We start from the raw sequence: 16,681 nt of genomic DNA, 5'->3' as shown, positions 1-16,681 counted from the left end.
TTTATTTTCGCTGTTAGGGTCTAAGCAAGAGAACAGTCTTGACTTGGTCTCAGGAAATGGCTTGGATTTGGTCTTGGAGGAATCTCTGGAAAAGATTAAACAAACTAGGTCCAAAGGTGTGTAGAAGAATAAAAATGAATGGTCTGAGAAGGGGTAAATGTTATAAAAGGTTTTTTGTAGTCACAGGGTGGAGATGTAATCTTCAATGTGTTCAAGTGTGGATGTTTGAGGACTCAAGACCTAGGTATCTGTCAAAAGTTGTTCCAGGAATAATTGTAGCCGTGAGACCGACAGGCTCATCCATCACCAGTTGGGGCCAGTGGAAACTGTGAGAACTTTAGAGTTGTGGGGCCTGTGTGAAAAACTTGATAAGTATTAGTCTGGCAAGCATTTTTATCATTGGGCTGTATAACCTTTTTTAACTGGGTGATGTGTATCCAAGGGGTGATTTCTTTTAATGTTGCAGTGGTAGGGGTCAGCAGAATTACCGTTTAGGGTCTTTGCCATTTTGGGGTTAGATCTGAGTGGGACTGAACTGTCATATAGACTTTGTCTCCTATTTGAAGGGATGGGTATGAAAGATTGGGGTGTGGTCGAGGGAGTAAGTTATCTATGTGTTGCCAAAGGGCATCTTGTATCTGGGCAAGTAAAGGAAAAGGAAGGTGGGAAGGCAGTTTGGGACTGTCTTGGGAGGGGGAAGATCTAAAAGTATTATGGGCCTCCCATACATGGCCTCAAATGGACTGATATTTAAGGTTTGTTTTTTTTTTTTTTTGGTAAGGCCCGGACCTTGAAGAGGGCTAAAGGGAGGAGTTTACTTCAGTCTTGATGAAGTTTGATCGTTAATTTGGTCAGAGTTTCTTTTAGGACTCAGTTGGCTCTCCCAACCTTATCGGAAGACTGGGGATGATAAGGAATGTGAAACCTCTAAGGAACTTGAAGGGCTCATGCAATATTTTGGGTGCTTTGGGATGTGAACTTGGGCCCGTTGTCAAACTGGAGGGAGGAAGGCATTCCAAACCTTGGGAGGATTTCACTAAGAATAAGCTGAGCCGCAGTAGGGGCTCCTTTGTTAGTAGTCAGGGAAGTTTCAATCTGTCTAGAAAATGTATCTACAAAGACTAGGCGAAATTTAACCCTTTTTACGGGTGGCATGTGGGTGAAATCTATCTTTCAGCAGGAAGATGTCTGTGAATTTGGTGGGTGGGGAAAGGAGAGGGGTGAAAATATTAAGATTTGTCTGCTGACAAATGGTACAAGTTTGGGTCAAATTACTTAAATAAGTCACATTGTCCTTAGTTTAATAAAGTTCTGAAGAAAAGCCTTAAGTACTTTTACAGAGGGGTGGAAAAGCAAACGTAAATATGAAAGTAACGTGTGGATGTTAAGCTCATCAATTTGGGCTATAGTAAAGACAGGACTAACAGAAGTGGCTTATCGTTTTGTTTCGTGATTTGCTATATTGTTATAAAAGGAGATAGGACTATGTCGCTGATGTCTCTGGCAATGTATTACAGCAGCTTGTTTTGGGAGTTGAGCCACATGGAGGAGTTTAGAAATAAAAGAATCATTGAGAATACGTGCGTTTTCTTAAGTGAGGAATTTTGTCTCCCTCTAAACTACAATGTTAGAATGTAATATGTTATAGACATATTTGGAGTCAGTGTAAATGTTTATCTTTTGGTCTTTGGCTAGGGTCAAAGCTTGTGTAAGAGTTATCAATTCAGCCTATTGTGAGGATGTGTGAGTTGGGAATGTAGCTGACTTGATGAGGTGAGGGGGGATAACTTTGTTGGGTTGTCCCTGAACTATAGCATTCAGTTCAGTTCAGTTCAGTTGCTCAGTTGTGTCCGACTCTTTGCGACCCCATGAATCGCAGCCTTCCAGGCCTCCCTGTCCATCACCATCTCCCGGAGTTCACTCAAATTCATGTCCATCGAGTCGGTGATGCCATCCAGCCATCTCATCCTCTGTAGGCCCCTTCTCCTCCTGCCCCCAATCCCTCCCAGCATCAGAGTCTTTTCCAATGAGTCAACTCTTCACAAGAGGTGGCCAAAGTACTGGAGTTTCAGCTTTAGCATCATTCCTTCCAAAGAACATCCAGGGCTGATCTCCTTTAGAATGGAGTGGTTGGATCTCCTTGCAGTCCAAGGGACTCTCAAGAGTCTTCTCCAACACCACAGTTCAAAAGCATCAATTTTTCGGTGCTCAGCTTTCTTCACAGTCCAACTCTCGCATCCATACATGACCACTGGAAAAACCATAGCCTTGACTAAACGGAGCTTTGTTGGCCAAGTAATGTCTCTGCTTTTGAATATGCTATCTAGGTTGGCCATAACTTTTCTTCCAAGGAGTATTGAGCCCCAAATGGGGCTTGTTTTTGGGCAGTGTCATCTGTGAATCAGGATGGGACTTTGGGCTCAGTAAGGGGTTGACCAGTTATGTGTTTAAAGGGATTAAATGTCATAACTAAGGTCTGAACACAGTCACGAAATAGGTGTTTTGTTTCTGGATCTGGTGCAGGGAGTAAGCTAGCAGGATTAAGAGGTTTACAAGGCATAAAAGAAAGGGATGGGCCAAGGAGGTGTGTGGAGGATTTGTAGTTGAGCAGGGGGCAGAGAAAGGAAAGCCCGATTAGAGAGTAAATCTTGGAAGGAATGAGGTGAGCATACATTTAGAGGAGCATTTCGGGTTATTTTTTGGGCTTCTGCTATTAAGAGGGTGGTTGCAGCTATGTAGGAGAGGGTCTGTTGTAGCAGATGTGGGTAATAAGCTGGCGGGCTTAAGGGGAGAGCAGGGGGAGAATGAGAGCCAAGGGTCGAGGAGAAAGGCATGTAGGACCTGTACCCTGGAAGGGGGAAGGGAGAGGAAAGCCTGATGTGATAGTAAGTCTCAGAAGGTGTGTGGAGAACAGACTGTTAAAGGGGCATGTCTAGAGAGTTTATTTGCTTCGGGTACGAGGGCTATGATAGCAGCCATGGCCTGTATGTAGGGAGGCCACCCCTTGGTCACCATGTCAATCTGTTTTGATAGATAGGCTATGGGAGCCCAGGTGTCTTTGGCCCGCTGACATAGAAGTCTCAGGGCCTGTCCTTGGTTGGAATGGGCAAAGAGAAAGAATGGTATGGTGTGATCTGGCAGGTGGAGAGTTGGCACTCAGAGGAGGCTTTGGGTGAACTGGCAAATAGGATTAGCCAGCAAGGAAGGGTTAAAAAGGGGCTCACCCAGACATCCTTTAGTTGTCTCACACAGTGGCTTTGTAATGAGGGGGAAGTTAGGGATCCAGATATGGAAAAAGTTTAGGAGACTGAGGATAGACAGGAATTCCCTTTTCGTTTTTTGAAGTGGACAGTTAATCAAGGCCTGGATTCTATCTGGGGGAATAGTTCTTTGTTGGTGGGATATGGAGAGCCCCAAGTAGGTGACGTTTGTCTGTACTACTTGGGCCTTGGATTGGGACACCTGATAACCGCAGGATCCCAGGGCCCTGGGGAGTTTGGCAGTATGTTGGAGGCAGAGTTTTGGGGTTGGGTTACAAAGAAGGAGGTCATCAACATATTGGAGGAGATGACTCGGGGCTAGGTCGAGTGTCTGTAGGTCCTTTTGTAAAGCCTGTCCAAAAAAGTGGGGACTGTCTCTGAACCCCTGGGGGAGAACTGTTCATGTTAATTGTTGGGAAACATGAGTCTTGAGGTCTTGCCAGGTGAAGGCAAAAAGGGGTTGGGAGAGGGGGTGAGGGGGATGGTGAAAAAGGTGTCTTTGAGATCTAATACCGTGAAGTGGGTTGCAGTCGGGGGGTATGGCAGACAGAAGGGTGTAAGGCTTAGGGACTACTGGGAATGTCGGCGTGATGGCCTCATTGATTTTTTGCAGATCCTGGACCAGTCTCCAAGAGTTTGGTCTCTTCTTTACTGCCAGAATAGGGGTGTTGTGTGGTGAATGGGTAGAAATTAAGATAGAGGCTTGAAGAAGGCGGTCTATGATAGGCTTAAGTCTCTTGTGGGCCTCTAGGGTGAGAGATTACTGTTGTTGGGTGATTATAGTTGAGGGGTCTTTTAGGGTAATGTGAACTGGGGGATGATGTTTGGCTATGGATGGGTGATCAGTGTCCCAGACTTGGGGGTCTAAGCTGGGTAGATCCAAGGGAAGGTCAGGGGTGAGGGATAGAAATGGTCTAGGTGTCATCTGCATGCAGAATATAGAGACTGTATTGAGCGGGGCTACGGTAATAAAGACTTCCAATTTGGATAACAAATCTCTCTCTAGGATTGTCATTGGGCACTGAGGCATTATGAGGAATGAGTGTATGAGGGTGGATCTTTTAAATTGACAGTAATGGAGGGCTGATTTTTGGCCTTAAGGCCAGAGACCCCCTTGATTGTGAGTTCTGAGTCTTGAGTTGGGCCAGAGTAGGAAGTTAAGAGAGAGAAAGCGGCTCTAGTGTCTACTATAAAGTAGGCCTTTTTTTGGCCACTACCCCGTTTACCCTAAGATCTGAGCTCGTGTTCAGGACATGGACCAGGGGGCTGGAACCAGGGCCCCATCATTGGAACAACTCTTGTAGGGTTGGGCTGGGGTTTGGGGAGAAGTGGGGATGTCTCCAGGGGTGCCAGGGCATCCCTGTGGACATTTCATTCTCCAGGTCTGGGAGGTGTGGACCTCCCCAAGGGTGTCAGGGCGTCCTTGGGGACAGTCTACCTCTCAGTGTCCCCACTGACCACAGATTGGGCATGTTTTTGTGGGGGGGAGCGGGTTCGGGCATGTTTTTGTCCAGTGTCCTGACTGGTCGCATCGGAAGCAGGGTCTGGGAGGGAGTCTTAAGTTCCAGTCTGGGATGACTTGGGCTGGGCTGATCTTGATTGTTGCCACCAAAAAGGCATATTTAGCTTTTCTCTCACAGTTGTTTTTTCTCTTAGCCTCTTTCTTTCTATTATTGAACACCTTGAAGGCTATTTCTAGAAGGTCTCTTTGGGGGGTCTCAGGGCCCTTTTCTAGCTGGCATAGTTTTTGGTGAATATTGGGGGCTGACTGGCTTATGAACTGGACATGTAGGTACAGAAGTCCGGCGGGGGTGGAAATATCTAGATTAGTGTGTTTTTGGACTGCCTTAGTAAGCCGTGAAAGAAAAAGGGCAGGATTTTTATCTTTTTATTGAGTCACTTCTCTAATCTTATCATAGTTAATATGAATGTGTAATAAGTAATAAAATACTTTTTCATATTTTTTTTCTAGTAAACAGGTGATCATATGATGCAGGTACTGAATGTTGGCATCGCCTGTTTGATATGTCCACCGTGGCTCAGTTAGAGGGACTGTATCATTAACCACCGGATTAGTTTTATCTTGGTTATGGAGCTGATCAGCATGAGTCTGGGCTGTCTGTCATATCCATTTCTTTTCATCAGGGGTTAAAGTGGCATTTAGGATGTAATAAAGATCATTTTAGGTTAAATGATATGTTTGTGCAAGGCAGAGGAATTTTTTCTGTATCTAGTAGGATTTTTTGGAAAAGGATACAAATTTTTCTTCAATTTGGCTCATATCAGAAATTGAGAAAGGCACATGAACCCATGTAGGGCCCTCCGGTACCACTGCCTCTCTGAGAGGAAATGTGTTTGCTTCGGGTCCTGGCCGATGGAGGGGGATGGAAATCTCTTTGGGGGTTCTGGAGTCATCGCCTTCTGTTTTGGAGGAGGAAGGGCTAGAGGATGGGGTCTTGTCTCCGGAAGCTTTTTCTCCAGGGCAGTAGGGAGGAGGCTCATCTGTCTGGTCAAAATTGGGGGCTGAGGGTTTAGGGGGCCTTTTAGGGGCTTTAGATTTGGATTCTTTTGTAATGGAGGGGGAGAGAGAGAAGAGGAGGATTTGATATGTAGAACAGTCTTTGCAGAGAGAAGGACGGCTTCTAAGGTCTCAGAAGGCTCGAATATAGGGGAGCTTCGACCATTTGCCATTCCGTTTGAGGAAGTTAGTGAGATCTGATAAAATACTGAAATCGAAAGTCCCAAACTCAGACCAGAGGTTTTGGTTGTCTAATTAGTATTGAGGCCAGATCTGTATACAGAGTTGTTTTAAGTGATTAGCTTTGAGTTCAGTGAGTGAGAGTGGTCTTAAATTTTTGAGAACACAGGCCAGAGGGGAATTTTTTGGGACAGACTGGCCAGACCCCATAATTGAAAGGCAAGCAGAGGCTCTTATTGGGAGCTCGAGTCGTCACCTGTACTCACCATAGGAGTTGAGAAGAGAGCTCTGTGTCGAGGTGGAGCGTCCCCCACCATCACCTACAGAGTGGCCCTGGGCCGGGGGTCGCTGGGACCCTGAGAGGACTGAGTTCTAGGGCACCTCTAGAACACCGTCCAGATCTTACCTTAATCTAGGGGCCAGCTCGAGTGGAGTGTTGCATGTAGCGTGGTTGAGAATGGCAAAAGGCCTCTGTCCTGGAGTTGGTCGGTCTTGTGGAAAAGAAAGTGTAGAGAAAAGAGGAAGAGAGAGAAAGAGAGAGAGACCAATATTCCTCAGGTTATGTGGAAAACCAATAAAGCCCTTACACAGGACTTGTACCGCTCAAGAAGGCACAGGGCGTCCTTTTGAGGAGGTCTTGAAAGCCCGGGCGGGAAAGTGAGCTTGGCAGGCTTCCATGCTGCGAAGAGCTGGCTGTGGAGAACGAGAAGGAACTTCAAACTCCTGGGTTTCGGCACCAAAAATGTAGGGTAAGGGAGTTAGAGAAGGCAAGGTTCAGAAAAAGAACGAGACTGGCATGCTACAGGAACAGATCACCTTTAATGAGGCGAGAAGGGGCAGCAGTCAGATTAGTGAGCTGCTGCCCTTATCCAAGAAAAAAGTAAGTATACATAGGCACGTATGTGGAAAGTTACTGTCTTAAGGGAGCCTGCTCTTTTCCAAGGTTTTTCGGAGTAGTTATCTCTTAAACGGCTGGGGCATGGAATTTTGGAGATCAGAGGCTGAACCAGCTGGGAGCTGGGTGTAATCAACCTTAATGTCCATATTTTTCTTCAGATGAGCAAGTTCTTTGTTTTGCATAGAATGGTGGGGAGGACCTGTAGGGGAGTTTTAACTCCAGGCTGTTTTGAGCCTTGTAACTTTCCTTCAATAGGCTTCTACCTCTCCTATATAAAATAGAATATAAGATCATTAAATTTTATTAGGATTGTGTTTCATCAATATCCAATTACTCCAGTAATGATGCAACTTTTGATTCAAAACCTATGACAGAATATTTATTGTGCTGACCTCGTCAGATACCTCTACTGGGGATCAGAATGGGTTGCCACAAAGCATACTGCAATGATCTATTGATCAGTTTGAAATGAAGTTGCTTCTGAAGCAGCCAATGCAAGAAGGAAATTCTGATCCTCCTCTGTCTCCCTGAGAAGGAGGAAAATCTCTCAAATGAAAGGGGCACTCCCTGTATCTAGAGGGAGATGTGAGTTCAGTCGCATATGACTCTTTTGTAACTCCTTGGACTGTAGCCCATCAGAGATTTCCCAGGCAAGAATACTGGAGTGAATTGCTATTTCTTTCACCAGGGGATATTCCTGACTTGGGGATCAAACCCGCGTCTCCTGCATCTTCTGCCTTGGCAGATGGATTCTTTACCACTGACCCACCTGGGAAGCTTTATCTAGGGGGAGAAGGACATCCTTATTGTCAGACATAGGGAATTTAGGGCCCAGAAATCTGTTTGAACAAAACTCATTATTTCTTCAATACACTACCTCAAGCTCAAACTGTTTAGATTCTTCACTAATGAAGCACTCAAAGCCTAAGTTTCCTTGTTCTGTCAATTTCTTACAAATGCTTTGTTTCTTTATCTAAAGAGGATAAAAGCTGCATGCTTTGGCCACTTCTTAGTTTCCATTTTTATGTGACCTTCAAGTGCACAAATTAATATTCGATTCCTTTTTCTCCTGTTAATGTGCCCTGTGTTGATTTTATTATTAATCCAGCCACAAGAACTCCAGAAGGGTAGAAGGGGTAATTTCCCCTTCCCTGACACCCTACATGTCCTACAAATGGGTGTTATTGGCCTGACTTCAATGTGAGGAATACCTTTGCAGAGAGGTAGGGAGATTTACACACACTCCATATTTAGTGTATGAAAGCTGTGGGCCTCAGACAAGGGCCTCCCAATTCCAGTCCCAGGACTCTGTCCCACCAGAGTGGATTGCTTGTTTTCTTCTGAAACCTGCTTTAGCCCCAGATGATCAAATGGAAGTAGAATGGTGGGTTTCTTCTGCTGGGGGTTTGGTGAATTTATCTGTGAATTAACAAATAGACTAAGTGGTTTTCAGGGGCTTTTATTGTATGACTATTATGGATGATAGGGTTTCTGTGAATAAGAATGCATTTTCCAGCCCATCTAAAATATTTGAGTTACAGAAATGTCATTCCCTATACAAGATGGGAATTTTCCTGTGATTTTATCATGAAAAGCCTATTGCCAGTGAGATTTCAGAGATCTTTCTAATTTTATACCTTGACAATCAGAGCATGCACTTGTTTTTGTGCGATCTTTTTTATCACACAAGAAAAACAAGATAGGAATAGGAAAATTGCACATGCTTCAATTTTTAAAACTCAAACAATAGTCTTAGATGCATATGTCTTTTGGGATTTTTATTTGTGTAATATAGATAGGGGTCCAAGAATTTTCTTAGCTGTGTCATAATAAAAAATTGAAAAGGAAAATAAAATTTATCCCTCAGGTAATATCATACATCATATTATGTGTTGAAATAGAAGTATTTCATAAAGTAGTAAATAGGGACTCATCTATGATAGGTAGTATCTAGTAAAGTTTTCAAGAAAACTTCTTATGAATACATAAATCAATACAAATGTTATGGAAACACTGAAAGAAAACATTCTTACCCAACTCATGATGTGTTTAACGTGGGGAAACACTGAAGTGCAAGGGAATAAGATCATGCAGGGAGAGCAAAATTCCCTCTAGTTTTTTTTTTTTTTTTTTGACTTTTAATAGACAAATAGGGCACAGATTCCTTTTTGTGATAGCTACATCAACATTATAATGACTGTAAGTTCAATTAAATTAAGATACATACATAGTTTTTGGTTTTTCAATTTTTAAATTCAGCTTATCTGGATATTAAAACAAGCCTCTGAAGTATAACTGACAGAAGTTGGGAAGTTAAAAGGGCATGTGAAAGCTAATTTTATATGTTAACTAGGCTAGACTATGGTGACCAGTTGCTTGTAAGTGTGAGTACTTTAATTGCGTATAGCAAACCTGTAAGTTCAGTTCAATTAATGTACCCATTTTACAGATGTACAAACTACCCAACTGTTTGTGATATTACTATTTTTTTCCCCATTTTGATTTTTCCCAATTACACTCATATTTTGACATGTCAGGAGAAATGAAGACTTGAGTTGCCTTCAGGGAGTTCAATGTTGATTGAAACTTGATTCCTCAATAAAAAAGAACTACCTGAACAGCTCTTAATCTGGCATAAGAAAACCAATTTAGGGTTTGAGATTGGGCTTTGTTCTTAAAATTTTCAACTATTCTTAAGAGGACTGGATTTGATGAGGAGTCAACACCTTACACCGAGAAGGCAATGGCACCCCACTCCAGTACTCTTGCCTGGAAAATCCCATGGACGGAGGAGCCCGGTGGGCTGCAGTCCATGGGGTCGCTAAGAGTCGGACCCAACTGAACGACTTTACTTTCACTTTTCACTTTCATGGGTTGGAGAAGGAAATGGCAACCCACTCCAGTGTTCTTGCCTGGAGAATCCCAGGGACGGGGGAGCCTGGTAAGATGCTGTCTATGGGGTCGCACAGAGTCGGACATGACTGAAGCGACTTAGCAGCAGCAGCAGCAGCAGCAGCAACACTTTACAAACGTTTAGGAGTAAAGACACAATTAAGAAGTTTTCCTAGCCTTACAAACAAATACAGTAAAATGCAAACTCAACCTCAAACCTTTCTCCAAGAGTATATAGCACTGAGAAAAACTCTACAAAAATGAAAAAACTTCAAAGTATTAAAATTTAATTATTATTTAATAATTGCTGCATCGTACATTAATGCTATCTTCAGGATCGTGGATGCCATATGAGTTTACACTTTTAACAAAAATATACTTATCAAAATGTGGAGTCCATCAAGGTCAAATATTAATATTTGAATTATATTTAAAGAGACATTGACCAGACAACCCACATATTTGAATAAGCAGTTACTTCCATGGAAGATGAATATCATAAAGATGAAATAAATAAATATAAATAAAGATGAAAAACCCTTGAAATTACTTAGCCTATACAAATGCTATCTGATCGTGAACATTTGATTTTAATTTAGAATCCAGAGACAGTGCTTTTTAGCTTTCTGGGACTACAGTGCAAATCAAGGGAATTTCTTGTACTGCATTTGAATAATATATAGTACTTTTGACTGCTGTTTCTTGTGCTTTAATTATAATACTCTTTTAAAAAAGAAGAATACTTTTTATTCTATATCTTTCTCTCAAAGGTAGGGGACATATATATTACCGTGTTCATGGATTGTGATCTCAAAATGTCCTTTCTTCTCTAATACTCTTTGGCCCCATGCCTCTAAAATAGATGTATGAAGGAAAAAATGAATGTCTTCAGCATTAGTAAAGATGTGTTCACACTGAAAAATACTGCTCAATGAATTGTGCTGTATGGTCCTCAAGCATGCATACTTTATTTCTGAATTTTGAATTGTTCAAATCCAAACTCTGGACACTTAAAGTCTGTGCCTCTATATTTGTGTTGTTTATTCAACATCCTCTTCTCTTTAAAAGGGTGTCCCTTCTTCATGGAACCACACAATCGTACACGTGTCTCACAATTCTTCCTCCTGAGGCTCTCAGATGATCCAGACCTGCAGCCCCTCCTCTTTGGACTCTTCCTGTCCACGTACCTGGCCACTGTGCTTGGGAACCTGCTCCTCATCCTGGCTGTCAGCTCCGATTCTCACCTCCACACCCCCATGTACTTCTTCCTCTCCAATCTGTCCTTGGCTGACATTGGTATAAGCACCACCACTGTCCCCAACATGCTAGTGAACCTCCACACACAGAGCAAGTCCATCCCTTATGCAGGCTGCCGAGCTCAGGTGACCGTCTTTTCTCTTTTTGCGTGCTTGGAGAGTCTCCTTCTGACGGTGATGGCTTATGACCGGTTGGTGGCCATCTGTCACCCTCTGCACTACCTGGTCATCATGAACCCCCGCCTCTGTGGCTTGTTGGTCCTGGTGTCATTTTCCATCAGCCTTTTGAACTCTCAACTTCACTACTTGATGGCGTCACAGCTTACCTTCTGTGCAGATGTGGAAATCCCTCATTTCTTTTGTGAGCTTTCTCAACTTCTCAACCTCGCCTGTTCAGACATCTCCACCAGTAACATATTAATCTATTTCATTGGTACCATCTTGGCTGGAGTTCCACTCTCAGGGATCCTTTACTCTTATATTCGAATTATATCCTCCATTCTGAGAGTCTCCTCATCAGATGGGAAGTACAAAGCCTTCTCTACCTGTGGTTCTCAACTGTCAGTTGTTTGCTTATTTTATGGAACTGGCCTTGGGGTGTATCTCAGCTCCACTGTCTCATCTTCCCATAGGAAGAGTGCAGCGGTCTCGGTGATGTACACTGTGGTCACCCCTATGCTGAACCCCTTCATCTACAGTCTAAAGAACAAGGACATCAAGAGTGCCCTGTGGGGGATTATCATCAGAATAGCCTGATTTTAATATCTGTGTCAGCATTTTTTTTTCTTTTGGTTCATAATACTGGGAAAGGCAGTAAATTCAAATATGTGCAACAAGAAATTCTGAATCTGCAGTCCCATAGTGATTTGTACCTATTTGGCACTCTGCTTTCTGTTTACACAATTTTTCCTCTTGTTGAAATTGTTGTTATTTAGTCGCTCAGTCATGTCTGACTCTTTGTGACCCCATGGACTGGAGCCTGCCAGATTCCTCTGTCCATGGGATTTCCCAGGCAAGAATGCTGGAATGGGTTGCCATTTCCTTCTCCAGGGTTTCTTCCTGACCCAGGGATCAAACTGGCATCTCCTGCATTGGTAGGTGGATTCTTTACCACTGAGCCACAAGGAAGCCCCATTTTTCCTTTTAGAATAGCTTTAATGGAAATAATAAGCTATTTTGGACTCCCCACACAAGTCATAGCTCTCGTGGACTTTGTGAAGCACATCAATATACCCTTTTCACTCTCTTTATACATTATCCAGGACCTCTGTTCACAGGGAGTCTTATTTCTAGCTCTCACTTTCTTCTTATTTATTGTTTCTAAACTTTTCCTATGATTTTTTGCCTACGCCTTGATTTGAGGATCTAGACTCTACCTTAAGGACCAAAATATTTAGTGCATTTTTGTTTCTTAATGGTCTTTGCCAGATTTTTGAGCAAATAGGATGACTAATTTCCTGTTCAAACTAGGGTATTTTAAAATTGAAATGAGATATGATTAATACTGAGTTATCAACTGGAAATTTCCTAGGAAACCTCATATGTATGCTTTCCAAGGAGCAGATGGAAGAGTGTCTACCAAAGTCAATGACCAACTTTTCTGATAATTCTTCCAATTCCAACCACCACATCCAGATACAAAGAACAAAATTTTATGTATTATGTATCATATTATGTATCCAGATACAAAGAGGAAAAATGGAAAGATTCCACTTATATAAGGTACCTAAAGTAGTCAGACACATGCAGATGGAGATTAGAATGTTGGTTACCAGACGCTTTGGGAGGAGAAATGGAGAGTTAGTGTTTAGTGGGGACAGAGTTTCAGATGGGGAAGATGAAAAGTTCTGCAGATGGATGGTGGTGATGGTTGCAAAACCATGTGAAGTTTACTTGGAAATCATGAAGACAGTAAATTTTATATTATTTTATGTTATGTTATTTTACCACAATAAAAAAAAATCTACTGTTGGAATGAGGGACATATTTCTCCAATGTTGGGTGTTACTCAGCTCTCTGCAATCAACTCCTAAAGCAATCTGCCTCAGCTACAGAGAGCCACCAGGCAGCCCACATCCAATGACTGTATGATTTTGTCCCAACTCCAGCTGACTCTAAGGGATCATTCTAGCTCCAGAGCTCTCTGGTAGTTTTCAGAGACCTTTGAGGGACTTCAACTTGGCTTGATTTTTTTAACCCCCTGCCTTGCTGCAAAGAGTTTGCCAAGCCACAAAGCTTAAGGGAGCACTCCTCATGAGATTGCCTTCCCTTCAGACCCCAGCTAAAAGTTCAAGGATTTCCAGTACCACCCTTACTTATACAAATCAGGGACTCCCTCACATTCAGTAATTCTCTAGAATAGTCAAATTAAGGGGAATCCCTCAGGTTTAGTAATGTGTTAGAATGACCCACAAAACTCATGAGAATTCTATACTTATGATATTAGTTTTATTACAGCAAAGGATACAAATTAGAACCAGACAAAGGAAGATACACATAGGGTTGGACCTAGAAGTCCCATAGTGAAGGTTCTTGTTATCTTCTCTCTGTAGAGTCCAGACCCATTATCTCTTCCTGGATAAAGGGCGTGATAATATACAAAAAGAATATTGCTAACTAGGTAGCTGACTTGAGTGTCAGTGTCTAGAATTTTTATAGAGGCTTCATAACATAAACATGCTTAATTAAATTGTTGCCCATATGGTTGAACTCAATTTCCAGGTGCCAGGTTGAGTTGATGTCATTTTGCCCAAAGCTCTATTCATTCAATGGTTAGCATGGCCATACTCCATCTTCAGTGATCTCATTAGCATAAACTATCAGGTATTGTCCACATTACCCACTATGAATAACCAGGATGAATAACATCACTCCTATCACTAAGGAAATTTCCAGCATTTAATGATTACCTGCCAGGTGCTCGGGCAAAGGTGGTATCTCTCTGGGTGGGGCCAAATTCCATACTACACTTCTGCCCTTGCATAAGTTTTGAAAAATAGAAGACATTTTGTAACACATACATCCACCATTTCCCTTCCTCCCTGGACCACCAGACCTTACACAGAGAGCTCTATAAACTCCTGAGACGTGCAACAGTTCATTTATTTCTGTTGCTGCTGTTTGGTCTCTTAGTCACGTCGGACTCTTTTGTGACCCCATGGACTGTAGCCCATCAGGCTCCTCTGTTCATGGGATTTTACAGGCAAGAATAATGGAGTGGGTTGCCATTGCCTTCTTCAGGGGATCTTTCTGACCCAGTGATCAAATCAGTGTCTCCTGCATTGCAGGCAGATTCTTTACCACTGAGCCACCAAGGGCTTCTATTTCTATTAATAGCAACAGTCAATAGGATATATTTTTGTCCATCTAATAGTATGTAAAACATTAAGTCACAAAATAAAAGGGGGGTTATAAGTTTCACAAATAACAAATGGATAAAAATGAGGGTAGAAATTTCTCAATTGGACATCTAAAAAGAGAATACAGAAAGGTGTCAGAATGAAACAAAAAGGCAACCCTCAGGATGGGAGAAAATATTTGCAAATAAAGCAATTGGCAAGAGATTAACCTCTAAAATACACAAACATTTCATGCAGCTCAATATAAAAAAAATTCCACTCAAAAAATGGGCAGAAGATCTAAATAGACATTTCTCCAAGGAAGACAAGCAAATGGCCAAAAAGCACATGAAAAGATGCTTAACAATACTAATTATTAAGGAAATGCAAATGCAAATCAAAACCCCAATGAAATATCACCTCAATGGCCATCATCAAAGAATCTACAGACAATAAATGCTGGATAGGGTGTGGATAAAAGGAAACCTGCATGCACTGTGGTGGGAATGTAAATTAATACAGCCATTATGCAGTTCAGTATGGAAGTTCCTTAAAAAACTAAAAATAGAACTACCATAAGACCCTGAAATCCTACTACTGGGCTTATACCCAGAGAAAACTGTTTGACAGAAAACAACAAAATTCTGTAAAGCAATTATCCTTCAATTAAAAATATAAATAAAATTTAAAAAATATTTTAAAAAGACATATGCATCCCAATGTTCATTGCAGCACTATTTACAATAGCCAGAACATGGAAGCCATCTAAGTGTCCATTGACAGATGAGTGACTAGAGAACATGTGGTACATGGATACACTGGAATATTACTCAACCATAAAAAGAAATGAAATTGAGTCATTTGTAGAGATATGGATGGACCTACAGACTATCATACAGAGTGAAGTAAGTCAGAAAGAAAAAAAGTATTGTATATTAATGCGTATGTGTGGAATCTAGAAAAATGGTATAGATGATCTTATTTGCAAGACAGAAATAGAGACACAGACATAGAGAACAAATATATGGACACAGTGGGGTGGGAAAGGGGATGGGATTGACATATATACACTATTGACAATATGTATAGAATAGGTACCTAATGAGAACCTATTGTATAGCTTAGGGAACTCTATTCATGCTCTGTGGTGATCTAAATGGAAAGGGAATCCAAAAAAGAAGGAATATATATATATATATATATATATATATATCTGATTCACTTTAATGTACAGTAGAAACTAATACAACATTGTAAAGCAACTGTACTCCAATTAAAATTAAATTAAAAAAAATTTTAAAGCGGACGGGGGAGCCTGGTGGGCTGCCGTCTGTGGGGGTCGCACAGAGGTGGACACGACTGAAGTGACTTAGCATTAGCATTAGCATTAGCCACAAAAAAAAAAGGTCATCATCATCAAAAAAAATCTACAAGCAATAGCTGCTGGATAGGGCATGGAGCCCGGAGAAGGCAGTGGCACCCCACTCCAGTACTCTTGCCTGGAAAATCCCATGGACGGAGAAGCCTGGTAGGCTACAGTCCATGGGGTCGCTAGAGTCGGACACGACTGAGCGACTTCACTTTCACTTTTCACTTTCACATTGGAGAAGGAAACGGCAACCCACTCCAGTGTTCTTGCCTGGAGAATCCTAGGGACGGGGAAGCCTGGTGGGCTGCCGTCTATGGGGTCGCACAGAGTCGGACACGACTGAAGCGACTTAGCAGCAGCAGCAGCAGGGTATGGAGAAAAGAGAACCCTCTTACACTGTTGGTAGGAATGCCTATTGGTACAAACACTGTATATAGAGGTTCCTTAAAAAACTAAAAACAGAACTATTGTATGATTCAGCAATCCCCCTCCTGGGCGTATATCTGGAGGAAATTGTAATCTGGGAAGATTCATGCGCCACAGTGTTCACTGCAGCACTATTTCTAACAGCCAGGACGTGGGACAACCGAAACGTCCATCGACTGAGGAGTGGATGAAGAAGATGTGGTTCATAGATAACCAACAAGAACCTGCTTTATAACCCAAGGAACTCTACTCAATACTCCATAACAGTCTATATGAGAAAATAATCATTAAAAAAGGGTGAACATATGTATATGTATAATTGATACACTTTTTCTGTATACCTGAAACCAATGCAACATTAAAAATCAACTATACTCCAAAAATTTGTTTGTAAAAAGAAGACTTGGTACATATATACAAAGGACTATTAGCCATAAAAAAGAATAAAATAATGCAATTTGTAGCAACTTGGATGGATCTAGAGATTATCACACTAAGTGAAGTAAGTCAAAGACAAATATCATGATATCACTCATATATGAAA

The 16,681-nt window shown here is 41.9% G+C and overlaps 1 protein-coding gene across 1 annotated transcript; it reads left to right on the top strand.

Annotated features, from left to right (window-relative positions):
- The first annotated feature begins 8,967 nt into the window (after window positions 1–8,967).
- Window positions 8,968–11,760, top strand: LOC102401498 (olfactory receptor 18-like). The gene is made up of 2 exons (XM_006057439.2): window positions 8,968–8,984; window positions 10,809–11,760. Exon 2 carries the CDS (start codon window positions 10,831–10,833, stop codon window positions 11,758–11,760), a length of 930 nt encoding a protein of 309 aa, XP_006057501.1. The 5' UTR covers window positions 8,968–8,984; window positions 10,809–10,830.
- Window positions 11,761–16,681: the final 4,921 nt, after the last annotated feature.

Source organism: Bubalus bubalis, chromosome 9 (genome assembly GCF_019923935.1).
Source record: "Bubalus bubalis isolate 160015118507 breed Murrah chromosome 9, NDDB_SH_1, whole genome shotgun sequence".
Taxonomy (NCBI): domain Eukaryota; kingdom Metazoa; phylum Chordata; class Mammalia; order Artiodactyla; family Bovidae; genus Bubalus; species Bubalus bubalis.
The sequence above is the reverse complement of the archived record's forward strand: the minus strand, read 5'-3'. Positions and strand labels throughout refer to the sequence as shown.